The sequence below is a fragment of the Tiliqua scincoides genome, chromosome 4, assembly GCF_035046505.1.
Source record: "Tiliqua scincoides isolate rTilSci1 chromosome 4, rTilSci1.hap2, whole genome shotgun sequence".
Classification (NCBI taxonomy): domain Eukaryota; kingdom Metazoa; phylum Chordata; class Lepidosauria; order Squamata; family Scincidae; genus Tiliqua; species Tiliqua scincoides.
This window is the reverse complement of record NC_089824.1, coordinates 144,260,204-144,275,871: the sequence shown is the minus strand read 5'-3', so window position 1 is coordinate 144,275,871 and position 15,668 is coordinate 144,260,204. Positions and strand designations below refer to the sequence as shown.

At 41.8% G+C, this 15,668-nt stretch overlaps 1 protein-coding gene across 1 annotated transcript in view; it reads left to right on the top strand.

Annotated features, from left to right (window-relative positions):
• The first annotated feature begins 331 nt into the window (after positions 1-331).
• Positions 332-15,668, top strand: part of ST6GALNAC5 (ST6 N-acetylgalactosaminide alpha-2,6-sialyltransferase 5) — a 95,774-nt gene continuing 80,437 nt past the window's right edge. The window contains exons 1-2 of the mRNA XM_066624583.1: positions 332-588; positions 1,162-1,882. Coding sequence (XP_066480680.1) covers positions 332-588; positions 1,162-1,882 — 978 coding nt within the window. The remainder of the gene's footprint in view (positions 589-1,161; positions 1,883-15,668) is intronic.

Sequence of the window (15,668 nt, the reverse complement as noted above, 5' to 3'; positions counted from 1 at the left end):
GATCACTGGGAGACTCTAAAAGGGTCCAGTTTTAATTCTGCCTCTAATCTGTGTATCAGCCGTGCTCAAGGCTGGCTGGATTCTGGTGCTGCTGCTGCTGCTGCCCGTGGCTTTGGACTCTTCGCTCCCAGGCTCTGACAAGAAGCACGTCAGGGGCTTGTTCGCAATGGAAACCTTAGAGGGAAAAGTGGCTTCTGATGCTCTCGCCTGAGATCTCGGTCTCAAGGAGGTGCACAAAAATGAAGACGCTGGTGGTAAGTCCATGGCAGGATCACCTCCGGGTACCTGGAACGAGACCACCCGATCTGGTGGGGGGTTTGGAGGAGGGTGCATGGATCGGCTTGGGGGTTATTGCAGCCTGGTCTGGGCGTGCAGCCGGTCCGGTTTATTTGGGGTGGTGGTGGTGGTGATTTTGCTAACGGGGGACTCGGTGACCTGCAGGAAGCAGGGGAGAAGAACTTTCAGTCCGCCGGTCTCGGATGCATGCGGGCGCAACAATTCCGAGCAGGGGTTTGGAAATGCACGAGCCAAGGGGGCAGCAGGAGGAAGGCATGGACCTGAGGGGCGACGGAAGGCACCTGGAGAAAGGTGAGAAGGACGGGGCTAGGAAAGGGGTTCGGGAAAGAGCAAGCGGACTGACAGCCCGATTCTATGCATGCCTACCCATTGGAGCCAATTGGGCTTACTCCCAGGAAAGTGTTGCCTAAGGCTCCAATCTTATCCACGCTTTCCTGGGAGTAAGACCATTGACTATAACGGGACTTCTTAGTAGGCATGCATAGGATTGGGCTTTAAGGCTCCAAGCCTATCCACATTTTCCTGGGAGTAAACCCCATTGACTATAATGGAACTTAATTCTGAGTAGACATGCATAGGATTAAACTCAGGCTCCAATCCTATCCACGCTGTCCTGGGAATAAGGCCCATTGAGTATAATGGGACTTACTTCTTAGTAGGCTTGCATAGGATTGGGCTCTCAGGCTCCAATCCTATCCACACTTTCCTGGGAGTAAGCCCCATTGACTATAATGGAACTTACTTCAGAGTAGGTATGCATAGGGCTGTGTGTGTGGGGAGGGGCAAACTCCACTAACCAGCTGCGCTTTTTCCTGGGTTTGCCACTTGCAAGGGGGGTGCAGTAGATGGCCCCCTCCCCAGCAGCTCAGCGGAGCGCCCCAAGAAAGAGCGCTCCGTCCGCCCCCCTTCGACCATTCCTCGCGCCCGCCGGCCCTTGCAGAAGTCCAAACTTCCTAAGCCAGCCCCTCCCCTTCTCCTTTCGGGACGGGAACTGGCGGGAGGGTCCCCTTGGAGGAGGAGGGGCGCGGTGCGTCGCCTTGCCCTGAGGGCGAACCCACTGGGCACTTCCCCGGGGTGCTCGAGGGGCTCGGTTCGCGCGGCAGCGCCGCTGCTGGGTTGGAAGGGGCGGGAAGCGGGGCGGCGAAGGAAGCGTGAGGAAAGCCGTGCGCCTGCCTGGCAGCAGGGAGGGCAAGCGGAGGGGCTGCAGAGACGGCTGGGGGTGGTGGGCTTGGCTCTGCCGCCGCCGCCCGCTCAAGCTCGGGGTCCCAGCCTTGCCCTCCCCGCGCCCCCAGCCAGGTCTCAGCGTGTGCCTCTTTCCCTGTCCCCCTTGCAGCGACACGGACTGGCTGTGTCTTTGGCGCTCACCACCACCATGTGCACCAGCTTGTTGCTCATGTACGGCAGCATCGGCGGTGGTGGAGGAGGAGGAGCAGGCAGCCAGAAAGAGCACAGCCAGCAGCAGGTGGCGGTGACAGCCAGCCAGAAGCCGGAGAGCCCACAGCCACTGGGCAGCAGCGGCCAGCGACGCCTACCGGGGCTGCCTGCCCGGCCCCTGGAAGGTTACATCAGTGTCCTGGACCACAAGGTGAGCAGAGCCACAGAGCGAGGAGGGCACTGGCGCATAAGAAGGCACCTGACTGTGGTCCTTTACTCAGCGTAGGGTTGGTCTGTGGAACTCCTTGCCACAGGATGCTGTGATGGCATCTGGCCTACATGCCTTTAAAGGGGGATTGGACAAGTTTCTGGAGAAAAATCCATTACGGGTTACAAGCCATGATGTGTATGTGCAACCTCCTGATATTAGAAATGGGCTACGCCAGATGCAAGGGAGGGCACCAGGATGCAGGTCTCCTGTTATCTGGTGTACTCCCTGGGGCATTTGGTGGGCCACTGTGAGATACAGGAAGCTGGACTAGATGGGCCTATGGCCTGATCCAGCGGGGCTGTTCTTATTTTCTTATGACTTGACCCCCTTGGGCTGACACATGCTGTACTGTACTATGTTTTGAAGAGGTGAAATGTTGCGGGGTGTGTGTGTGTGTGTGTAAAGCACTCACATTCTGCCTCACAGACTACAACAAGAAGGTTTCTTAAAAGCCTTTTCTGCCCAATGTTGCATATACACAACAGGGATCAAATGTGTACACTTGTGGGCTGGGCAGAAATGGGTTCAAATAAGGGCAGTGGCTTCATCTTTGCTCTTCCAAAAGCGCTAAGGGCCAAGTGTGCCTCATGGACATAGACTTGTGGCATGTTTTTTGAGGTCATGCTGCCTTTTAAAAGATTGCTAGATTAGCCATTTTTAACATCTGTGCTGTGGTACACTGGTGTGCCATGAATGGTCCCCAGGTGTGCCACAGGGGTTTGGTAGAGGATCATTTCTTAATAGGACCATTGAGGGATATAAGCACCCACCAACAGCATGGTGTGCCTTGTCAGTTGTCCAAGAACTTATGGTATACCTTGACAATTGTCAGTATGCCATGAGATGAAAAAGGCTGAAAATCATTGTTCTAGGTACTGACTAAGGGCCCAATCCTATCCAACTTTCCATCATCATTGCTCCTGTTCACTTACGTTGAGAAGGCCTCTGTGACTGGCCCTCCTAAATTCATAATGGGTTTTTTTTTACAAAAATAACATTGCTTGATCAATGGAAACGCAACAAAGGAGTCTTGTTGCACCTTGAAGACTGACACATTTGTTGTTCGTCTTTAAGATGCCACAAGTCTCTGTTATTTTTTTTGCTGTTTGTAGTCTAATGCGGCAATCCCTATGGAAGTTGTTAGCAGGGAAGGTGCTGCTTCAGGGGGTTCTACAGAACAAATACTGGCATCTTTTCCATGGCTTTGTTAGGTATGAGTATTTTATCTGATAGTTTTGCATACGTGCTGGTTTTAGGACACTTTGGAAGTGACAAGTCTGTCTTACAGTGGTTTCTGTAGTCCTGTGAGCCTATTTTCAAACAAAGTTTTGATGGGCTCTAAATTGTCTGAAGCAGACAGGTATACAGATTTTGATCATTGCCTTTGGCAGAAATTGTTCTATTAAAAAGGACTAGTTTTTACAGGCCATTGCTTAATTTTAAAGTAAATAACATCTACCAACTGTCTGTGATTGGAAACTTTTGCTTCCTAACTCAGCAAAAGTCTGCAATTTTGGTTTTTGGGGATCTGTAGATCCCAGGATATACTCATGAGGCAGAAGGAAGGAGGCAGCAACATTTTTACCCTAAACTCTGCCTTCATGGCTTTGTTTTATGGGGCATGCAGACTGGAGTGCTTTGTGGTGCTTTGGATGACTTATGTTAAAGAGGTGATGTTACACAAGCTGTATTGTCTACTCTTAATACATGCACTGAGAGTTTGGTTTTTCATTACTGCATGGGTGTCATTAGTAATATTTGCTATATATAAGCTGATAACTTCAAGATACTGTACAATGGCAGCTTTTTATTGTCTTTAGAAGAGAATACATACATAAGTATGGTATAATGCAAGAATAGATGTGGAAAATTTTTTTAGTGTTGTAATATGTTGTGAATATATATTCTGTTTGTTCAAAACTGGATAAATTATCTGTATGGAAGTATATAGTACAGGCATCTTTGGGCTGTGTCAGTTTAGAATAAATTGCCTTCTATTAAAAAACTAACATGGAATTTTAGTCTAGTCTACTTCTTGACATGCTAGCTTTCTGCCTGCAGGGAGTTGGTTTTTATTTCTATTTTGCTTTGTGTTTACATCTGTGATTCAGCCTTTTAACCCCCACCTTCAGTTTTAAGGATTACATCAACAACATAGAGCAAGTGTTCTTTCTAGTGTAAGGCTATGATCCCATGCGCATTAACCTGGAAGTAATTCAGATAATCAGAACTTAAATAAATGTGTCTAGGGGATCAGGTGCTGGAGGCAGTGACTTGCAGGAATACTCAAGGTCAAACTAAACAAATGTTGGCAGCATGTAGATTTACCAAACCTTTAGCTAACTTGTGAATAGCATTTGCGTGTAGCTATGATTCAATTAGGGACTGCACCACAGATCTATGGGACATTAATCCTTTACCCCCACAGTGTTTTCCTACCAAAAAGTGCCTCCTTCAAGGAACTGTTTAACCCCATGACTACTTCCCCTTATATTGATTATTTTACATTATGATCAATAGTAGCTGATCAAAGTAGCATACGTAATTATTATGGATTTAGTCCTGACTGCATCTCAAAGTCAACTTTAGCATTCTTCTTGATTTTCATGGATAGTTCAAGATCTCTGTAACTCTGATCCATGAAAAACATTGTTATTATCTCAAGAATAAAGTGGCAATATAATTTACAGGTAGTATAACAAAAGTGAAGCTGACAGTGACAGCAGAAACAAGATAATGCTAGCAATTTGCAGGTAAATGCAATGTATAGAACCGATATGAAAGAAAATCCAGTATTACACTTAACACATAGAACCACTAAAGGAATTTGGTTATTATAGGGGGTCTGTGGATTGTTACGTTTTGCTAGCTCTCTTCCTAAAACCCTTGCTAAAACTATTGACTCAACATAAGGGTACTGCCAATGGAAATACATTTTTTTGCAAATAATTGGAATAAAATGCCAAACATCAAAGAGTTTGTATTTCCAGAACAAACCCAACCACCAACCCATCCCCACATGCAACTTGAACCCTTGAGATACATTCTGAAATACTTCCAGGAGACATGATGAGCAGCGCACAAAATTTAAATGGATCACAATATCTGTATATGTAAAGAAATGGATCAAAGAAAAGTACAGTTAATTGTTTGATGTAAGGTCATTCTGCAAATACAGGTAGTTTTGTATCTCCCTAATCTCCAATATAGAAGAACATACATTCGGACATAATTACTTTGTCAAAATAGAACAGGGTGAGTGGGAAGAGTTACTGGTGTACAGAACAAAGAAAATATGCTACAATCAGTTCTGTGGAAAGCCCATTTGTATGAGATATAAAATATCATTAGAAATTTATAGAAGAGTTGTTTTCATCTGTTCTGGGTGGGTGGGTGGTAGAGTCTATGCAAGTACAGTACTCGATTTAAGCTTTACATTGTTTACTTAAGTTCTTAAAGCTAGTGAGTGAAGCTTTCAGATGCCTGCACTTAAAAGACATTTTATTTAGATTTTTGGGGTAGTGACAAATGAACATTTTATCATACATTTACCTTACATATGCCTGTGATGTGTGATAACTTTTGCTGTTCTCTTGGCAAAATAATATAACTCTCCATGGCCTTTCCCTTCCTTTCCTCTCCATTCTCGTATCTCACTGCACTCCAGTCCATGACCTTCATTCCTTCTGTTCTTCTCTGCTTCCAGCTCCTTCAAAGAGGAGCTGCTCCTGCTCCTTCTTCTTTTGCTGTTGCCCTTTAATACCTCGAGCTCCTCCCATTACCTCAATCAGTGGTTCCCCAATGTTCCCACTGGTTCCCCAGTGGTTCCCCAATGTCCCCAGTGGTTCCCCAATAGAAATTTTTTTAATGGCACTCTGGCCATTAGATTTACAAAAGTTAAAAAAGGTGATCTAGAAAGAAATAATATTTGTATTTATTTACAAGTAATGTTGTTCGCAAAAAAAACTTGATCCATTTCTCATAATGAGCAGCCCTAATGAATAGCCTCAAGGTTTGAGGGGCTTAGAACCTAATCCTAACTGGCCCAGTGTTGGTGCTGAGCCTCCACCTTCAGGATTGGACTGTTAGGGCCCAATTCTATCCAGTTTTCCACTGCCGGTGTAGCCATGCCAATGGGACGTGCACTGCGTCCTGTGGTGGGGAGGACGTCACAGAAGCCTGCTCAAGGCATGGTAACATTTATTCCCTTACCTCAGGGCTGCATTATGGCTACACCGGTGCTGGAAAGTTGGATAGGTTTGGGCTCTTAGTTATATTACCCAGCTTTCACCTGCCCCACTACTGGTCATTGACCAACTTGCAAAAAAACACACCAGAAAGAGCTCAAACATTTATTTCCCTGTATTTACATGAGCTTGCAAACTGAAGGAGCTCAGCTGTTTGCAGGACAATCTTGCAAACTGCAGGAGCTCAGCTCTTTGCTGTGCAGTTAGCAGCTACCTAGTTTTTGAATAGCCTCAAGACTTGAGGCAATTAGTTATCTGATCTTTCCATCACTCATGTTTTCATTGGGGGCTCTGCAGGACCCACTAGAAATCAGGTCACAACCCACCAGGTGGGTTCCAACCCACACTTTGAGAAACGCTGACCTAAATTATTCCTCCTCTGTAACTTTCTTCAAATCCCTCATCAAAATCCACCTTTTTTCTTTTTTTACACAGTTTTTACACAGTTCTGTAGTTTCTTTGCCAAATTGCAACTAAGCCTAGGTTGTGTACACTAAATAATGGCATATTGTTGCCTGTTTTTGCTATCACCACTCTCTTCCCTTTATCTGTCGTCTCTAGTGTCTGTTTTTAGGTTCTGAGCCCCTTGGAACAGGGCTGGTCTTCTCATCTGTAAAACACCATCTACGTTGACGCTGCTGTTGTAATTATAGTAATACTCTCAGGAGGGTTGAAAGCTATTCTACTGGTAGTTCACTTATCTGAAAGGGCTCTTTGTTGTGAAATTAATTTTGCCAATGGTTAGACCAGGCTGTTGGGCCCAGCCATTTAGTTGGTTAATTACCTTGCTTTTTGTATTAATAGATCGAATATCCAGTTTAAAGAAATGTCACATCTCTTACGTGTGGTATTTTGAGAGTACATAATTAATATGACTGTTCATCATGACCAAGTCATATAGACAAATTATATATTGTTGAGGAAACTGTTTCGTTGAGGGAAGGAATGTATCAAGAATGTTCAGAACAGTCACCCCAATACAGTAATTGGTTTGTGTGCCAAGTAGCATTTTGAACCCACAGATACTTCCTGGATTCTGCTGTGCGTTCCTCCCCAAAATGTCTGGCTTTGTGCACATACAAACCAGTGTACAATGCTGCTATAAATCAGGGAAAGGAGGTAGAGGAGCAGATTACTTTCAGTCTCTGTTGACAGAATGAAATGTCCCCAACCTGGGATGTGGGCAATGCATATCCCATTCAAGTATGTATATGTGTATGTATGGAGAGAAAGAACATTAACTGTACCATTCGTGATGAGGTATCTCTGAACTGAAGTTACTTAGGGAAGTATAGAGTACTTTGTAAAAAAGGACACCAGCAGTTAAAATCCTTTTATATTTTAAAATGTCTGATTAATGAATGAATTGATTAAGCAGACTTATTACTCAATTAGAGCATTTGGTGTTAAATTATTATTCCTTCTTCAGACTTGGCGAACAAAATGGAGCGAGTACCATAAATTACATTTAAATGTATTATGATTTGAATTAAACTGGGTGATTGAAAAGTGCTTTATAAAAATTACCTTAGAAGCTCTGAGTAGATGCTAGAGTTTAGTCACATGACCCTGGTTGTGTATTGCAAGTACCCTGTATGTGGTTGTGTGTTGCAAGTACCCTGTATGTAGTCTGATCATGAGTGTATTGTGGTCTTGAGATTGCTCTGTCTTGAGCCCAAGTCCACATTTTTTAAATTTGCTCTACGTATTTTCGTTGCTGACCAAGTAGAAGGAGCATGATCGCTTCACTGCATGTTCAGAATGGCATGAACACACTTATCCCACATGTGAACATGTATCCAGGCTATGAATTGAGTGTTGTGCATGTTGTTCTCTTTTTGCTACCCGTAACATTATCTATTTCTTGCAGCTCAAGAAATTGCATTATTGGCTCATTTTATTCTGATCGTTCTTGTTTAAACTTTCAGTGTGCATTAAGTGATAACATTCTGTCTGTATTACAAAGCAGTGGAACAAAGGTAGAAAATGGTACCTTTTGCTGCATGCCAGATTACTAGTTTTTTTTCAGGCAGCTGTCAGTTTTGACTTGGCAGCAACTCGATTTGTAATCTCTTGAAGTACTTTATCCATTATTGCTGCTAACTGTGTATCTATCAGCTTAACATATTATGCATTTAAAGTTTCACACTATTATGCTTTTGCTGTCAAAAAATAAGACCTTATTCTGCTTCCTTACTATATTTGTTTGCTAGCTCGACAAAGGTTAGGCTAAGCAACAGAGCTGCTTTGAGTGTGGTCAGTAGGCTAGAATGCCATTCAGCCAAGGCCCAGTGGTTTGACTGAGGTTATATATGTTATATAGGTTATAACTGGCACAATGAAGTTAGAAATGTGTCTCCAGTATATGCAATGTATTGACAGCAGTTCATGAAGCACACCAGTATGTAGTATTTCAAATTCAGAGACCAAGAAGGGAAATTGGGAACAAGACAACATGGCAGGAAACATAACTAACAGTAGCACAATAAAATCAGACCTCTGGTGATCCCAAAGGCTCTGCATAATGTAGGACTGGTCCTTATATCTCTTCATAGTTCTATGTGGTAAGAATTTCAACTCAGCCTCTTGCTGCTAGGGTGGAAAGTTCTATCTCCTCCAGCAGAAGTAACTTATTTCATAAAAAAAATTCAGTAACGCTACATATGAGAACTAATCGGGTGGTTACAGCTACTCAGCCTCTGGCCACATCCTACATCCAAGGCTTAATGTTACCCTACATAAATTCATAATCTGCAATGTGGCTTACTCATCACCCACACCTGCCTACGAGTCTGGTAGCATCCTAGTTTTTTGAAATGTAAAGATCAAAAGGTATGAATTGCCTCACAAAATTGACAATGCTACAAATGTATCAAAATTATTATTTTTTTTCAAAAGTATTTTGCATTGTTATTAGTTCCCTGCTCCATTTCCATGTAGTACAGATGTCTTTTACTATCCTGTCTTTCATTGTAAGGGAGCATGGCTGGGTTTTACTGTCATCAGCCAAAATAGAATTTGCTCGTCCAACAGTTTAATGAAAATGTGGGCTTTTGGTTTGAGTTTCCTTTTGTAAATGAACTTCTACTTTAACCTGCTCTGTGTTGCTCAGTAACACAAGCAGATAATGGCACCCGTGAAACAATGGTGGCATGGATATTAAGGACTATGGTGTATTAATTTAACTCCTAATTAGGGTAATCAACCCAGCTGAGCTTTGGTGCTGATATAAGCTGATGTGACAGCACAAAGGCCACTCTCAAGGTGAGACGAATATTGCATTGTCTTTGCTTTTGTCCTATGCAGTGTCTCTCATTCGCTCCTTTTTTCTGTGCTTCAAGGCCATAATTGTAGAATCATAATTATATAATCTTACCATAAACACAAATATTGTCAGGACTGAAAATCACTAACACCACATCAGAAGTTTTCCACATATATGTATCATATCTAGGATTTGAGTTATGTATGACTGTGGTTGCAATCCTCTACACACTTACCTGGGAGTAAGTTCATCTGAACTCTATAGGACTGACTTCTGAGTAGACAGGTATAGGATTGCACTGTAGAAGGAACAAACCTAATTCCTCTTTTGCTGTTGTTAGAAGAATGGTTGAAACTATTCTTTGGGGCAGAGAATTGGGTCATACCACACCAAAATTGCTTGCATCAAGAAGTTCAGCTTTGTAGCTGCGGAATGTTCATGTTTGTTGTATTTTCATGCCCACAATACATGTGGAGTAATGTATACATGTGGAGTAATGCGTGTATAGGTCTACGAGACATCACAAGCGTAGAGCCCTTTATTCTCTGAACTGCTGAGTTGTAAGAACTGTTAATGGTACAGTATACAACAAATACCCCATACTAAAAGCAACATTCTTAATTATCTTGAGAAGGTATCTTATGGATATTTTGCCTAGGGAAGCTGTGAAGAGAAAGTAAATAGTAGCAGAAGTGGTAAAGGTGTACTAAATAGACTTTTGACATTTATCTCCTTTTCAGTAACCAAGGATGCTAGTAATGTGGGTTAGAAATTGTGTGCTTCTGAGCGCTCTCTGAAAGTACTAGTACCGTTGAAGATGTAGTCAAAACAGCACTGTTGAATAGGCTTTTGATGAGAAATAGCATGGAAGACTGAGAGGATAATGGCTCCCATCAGGTTACGAATTGTGAAGATGTCTTACTTTCTTTTTTAGAACTGCAAAATTTGCCTTGCCAGCCATGTCAAAGTAACCTTCAGTTTGTAGTCTGTTCAAGTGTGTTATTAATACATGTTAGATTTGCTGTGGCTTTAGTACCCATAAAATAAATATTTTGTAACATCCACCTTATGTCTTATGTTAAATATGAATAAATTCTGCCCTTTGGTTATGGGAAGGCTGGAATAGATGAAACGGTTGTAATAACACTGGATAGTGTATTAGAGCCTGCAGTTTTCTCTAAGAGAAAATAAGAATTTACTCTGAAGAACTGTGAAAACCTGTACACGTGTGTATGAAGCAAAATGTATATCAGGATCTTAAGGGAAAAGTATTGTACTTGGGAAACTGTTTAGTGAAAAATCAGTTTTAAGAAGACATGGTGCTTCTGGAGATGGTGTTTGTTATCAGGAGCATGTTCTCTTTCCAGTTCTCTCCATAGTGATGCAATATTTTACCTTATTGCTTGAGGCTCCAGAGTGTGTTTCTCATCTTGTTCTTTCTTCTCTCTACCTTCCATACTCAATTTTAATTTCATTCTTGTGAAATTCGCCTCCATTCTCCTTTAACAGAACACAGGATAGCTTTTAAAGTATGAAGTTGTAGTTTGCCTATTTGCTTCTTAAGATATTATAGACCAGGACTATACCAAGCCAATTTTTGACATGATAAACCTCCTGTTTTTTAATCGCACTGGGAATTGGTGGGCTGCATTTGGCTTGGTAGATCACCAGTCATGCTAAAGGCACAGATTGCAGAAATATTCCCTTCAGTGAGATACTTTTAATGTCCCTAGTTTGCCAGCATATTCAGAGTCATTCCAAAAAGCCTTTCTACTTTCCATAGAATTCCTGGAGCCTTTGTGATCCATCCAGCAGAAAGACTCCAGACTGCATGCATTGAGTTTCATTTAAAAGACACAACTGTGCACTTGGCAGTAGCAACTATATAGTGAAATGTTTGAGCACTGGGGCTGTCACCCAATTAAAGAAAGCTCATTAATTGTATGTTATAATTGATTAATTAGCTTTATAAATCTGTATATGAACAGAACCAATAGTTCTGAAGAAAACAGTATGGTTTCTGTGATGGTGGTGGTGGTGTGTGCCTTAGTGTGTGCCACTGTCTTAATGCCTCTCTTAAGAGGATGACCTGCCTCTCACAATGTTTATATGTATTTGTTTTAAAAACATTGATTGATTTTTTTTTTAAAAATTGTCCAATCAATAGGGCACATTTTTATCAATCAGATTTATTGAGTAAACATTGCAACCCTAGTGAAAACTCATTGTTTGAAGGATGATATATGAAAGAGACATATCCATTAACCTCTTGATATTGTCACATATTGATTTCTTCCTGAATATGACTCGTACGTTTAGAGTGGGTGGCAGCTGCAGAGATTGGAGTTCATATTCTGCCTTTAGCATAAACTTACAAAGCATTATAATACAGAAAAACCACCAGTTTAAAACCTTTTGAAATGGAATGGATTAATGAACTCCTAATGAGGATGCACAACACTTGGACGTTTCTAGACTGAAACAAACCATGTGACAGGACGGGCTGGCTTATACAAAGGTTTCTCAAAATATATTTTGTATCAGCTTGTTGAATATGATTTTATTTTCTGCATCTCCCAAGATTTTGTGTGTGTGTTATGCATGAGTGGGTTATATATTATTTATGTTACTGTAAGTGAAAAACAACGTTTTAAAGAATAATTCATATTTTAACTTTCTGTTGCCATGATAATCTTGGGAAAAACTGTAACAGATGGGAAAGAAAGATTAATGCCACTTGAAAGCCTCAGACTTGGATTTAAAGGAGGCCACATTTAAATACAACCTCAGAAGTCCTTAGCAGACACTTATAAAAATTGGTCAGTGTGGTGATGTGAAGTCCGTGGAAAAGGCTAGTCTGAAAAAGAGGTAATAATTTTAGAGCCGTAGTTAAGGTAAGAATTTGTCATGGGGTTATCTGAAATTGTGTGTTACATTTAGGCCCTGGTTGACCAAGTTTGTCTTATTGGTGTGTAACTAGAATTGTCCCTTTGTAATAAAATTAAAATATTTTGGGACTTCGTGTTTTTCCCCCAACAAAATAGTTCAAGAATATTATGAATGTAATATTTGCAACTTGTTCTCCTGCTGTTTCCATAAAGCTTACTCTTTCTTCTTCAGGAGTAAGAGTACCAAATACTATACTGGGTTTATTAAAGTTCTCCATCGGTAATGCACGTAAGATGTTTTATGTGCCTTAAGGATAAAGTTAAGCTTCTTTTTCAAGCATGTTACCATGGTAGGGGTGTTAATCTTTCACTGCCCTAGCTTGGCTTGCTGTGGTCTTAGTTTAAGCAGGATGTAAGTGCAAATAAATTAAAAGGAATCAACCCCTCAGATATCTTAATATTTTACCATATTTCCACGGCGCAAAGGATAAAGGGTGAAGCTGTGTTAAATGTCTTTATAAGAAGACTGGGGCTTATACTTTGCTGCATCATAATTCCTTTTATGTCTCTATGTTGAAAAATGAAACTAAATTTGCAAAACAAAAAAAGAAAAAACAATCCATGAAAATGAGATGTACACTTGGGGACAGGAAAATCATAACACATTCTGCTTTTCCCTAATTAAAATTCCATGGAGTTATCTCCAGTATGTTCATGTTTTATTACATCAGTAATTACTCTCACTTTCCCCTTCCAAATTGCACATTAAGTCAGTAAGGAAGAATTATACAGTTCTACAGTATGGGTAGCATCCTGAGTAGATCTCCCGCCACAGGGAGCTCCCTCTAGGAATGGAAGGAGCATTCTGCTTATGCAAGGAATTGGACCCGTTATGTGAGTAGAATGCTGTTTCAATTCCTGGAGGGAGATCCTGATGAAGCATCAGGATGCTGTTATACTATATTCAGACAAGGAAATATCTAAAATATTTGCACTCCTGTCTCCCCCCCCCCCGCCAAATCATAGGAATAGTGAGTGAATAGAATTGTTAGCTGTGCAGTTAAAGATTGAATTTTCAATGTTTAGACCTACCAGTTTATAAGATAATATTAATAAAGGTTTGTCAGATAGGCTTATAAGTGTTACAACTTTAAGTGGGTAAATAAAACGTTCTTGCTTGTCATGGCCTATTGCATAACTCTGGTGTCATAGAAGAAATATCTGTAGATATTTTCTTTTTTTGAAAGTTGTCAACTACAGGTAGATCAGGAATATATTTTGGCAACTGAAGCTTGGTCTCTGTGTGCCGCAGAATTAGGTGGTCATGCAATGGTGAAATGGACAGTACACAAAACACTAGCACACATGCCTGATCTCAGCTGATCTTGGAAGCTAAGCAGGGTCAGGCCTGGTTAGTACTTGGATGGGAGACCACCTGGGAATACCTGGTGCTGTAGGCTTATACCATAGCCTTTCAAGACTGAAGGTTGCCAACCTAGCACAACAAGTTCTACGTAGAAAAATAGCACAATAGGAAATTGGTTGGGTGTGAACCTTTCCTTCTGATGTTTTGGTGCTTTACCTGCAAGTAGACTTCTAAGTGGGAGAAGCATAAAACTGGTTATATCCCACTCATAGTCTGAAGTGATACGGGTCTCTCTACCACCTTATTCTGTTGCATGGGTAGACCGTGCCTAATTGTCAAGCATAACGCTGTGTTCAGGATGCCCTGTTGCTCCTATACAGGAGCAGGAAGGTCTGGTCTAGAGGGTAGAGCCTCCATTTGCCTGAAGATTAACATCCACAAGGTCGCCAGTTCGAGGCCACCGGCACCGTGCGACCTTGAAGCAGCTGGCAAGCTGCAGCTGAGCTGTTCCATCTGCTCGGAGCGTGGGAGGATGGAGGCCAGAATGTTAAACCAGATCGGAGTGTAACATCTTGAATGTGGTGGTTCTTGAAAGAGAGAACCTTCTTTCAATTTGTAAAAATCCCTGCGTGGATTTAATAAGCCTGCCTGTGTAAACCGCCTTGAATAAAGTCTTGAATAAAGACCAAGAAAGGCGGTATATAAATACTGTATATTATTATTATTATTTATACAAAGTCAAATCTGTTTCGTAGACCTTTTGTTTTAATGTGAGAGAAAATTGTTTCTAATTTTTTTTTCTTTACTGATCAAGCGCTTTGCAATTCCTAAAACAAATATCAAATACTATTGAATTCCCATGTCACTGGTAGGGGGTATGCTAATCAGGCCAGGTGAAGTGGTTGCCACAGGCAGTGATGCTGCCCTGTGAACATCCAGTGCCTCAGTCAACCATGACAGTTGGTCTCCCTTGCCACATTCCTTCACTGCCTTCTCTTTGTGTTAGTAAGCTAATTAGAAGAAGAAGGAAGAAGATAGCAGAAGTGTGTGGGGAGAGGAATTGATGACCCAAATGGTCACTATTGTCCGTCCCCCCACGCTTTTGTTTTCCTCTTTCTGATTTTTAAGTGGTAGCAATAGTAGGGGGAGCAATCTCATATGCTCATGAATAAGCAAGGGGAGTTAAGATTTTTGGTAGCTCGACTCGGCCATGATGGGGGGAGATCTTGGACCTCCTCTGCACTTTACAAAACCGTTTTTCCTCTTCTGGTATTTCTTTATTTCTACCCTCAAGGCTGTTTTATATTTCCTTTTTTTCATGAACTTTGTGGAAATGCAAGATTTGGCTGCTCTTTTTGTTTGTTTCGTAGATTAAGATCAGTATATGCTACTCTGCAAATCTGCTGAGTCTATAGTGTTAAGTTTGATATCTGTGTTACTTCTTTCTGGTAGGAAAGTAAGTTTGGTTTCAAACTGGCTAGTGCAATGAATGTGGTGTGGTTTGTGGCTGCAGGAGTCCAGTGCAATGACAGAGCTTGCCTAACTGAAGGCCTGATTCTGTCCAACTTTTCAATGCCAATGCAACCATGCCAATGAGGCAGCACTGCATCCTGAAGTGGGGGGGGCAGTCATGGAGGCCTCCTCATGGTAAGAGAACATTTGTCCCCTTGCCTCTTGGCTGCACTGTGGCTGCATTGGCTTCAGAATGTTGGATAGGACTGGGCCTGCATGTCATTCATTTCTTCCCCTTTTTGCTTTAGTGGCAGGAGCTGCCCTGTATAGATAGTGTGGTGTTACTACGGAGCTGCTCTTCTAAGAACCTCATCACCAAGTTGCAGAATATTTTTCTCCCTCTGGATTCTGCAAAGCTGGAATATCAAGGAGAGGGAATCAGAGTAATTCCTTCTCTACTCCCTTCCATAGCATCTCTCTTGATATTTTCTTGTAGCTTTTTCTATAG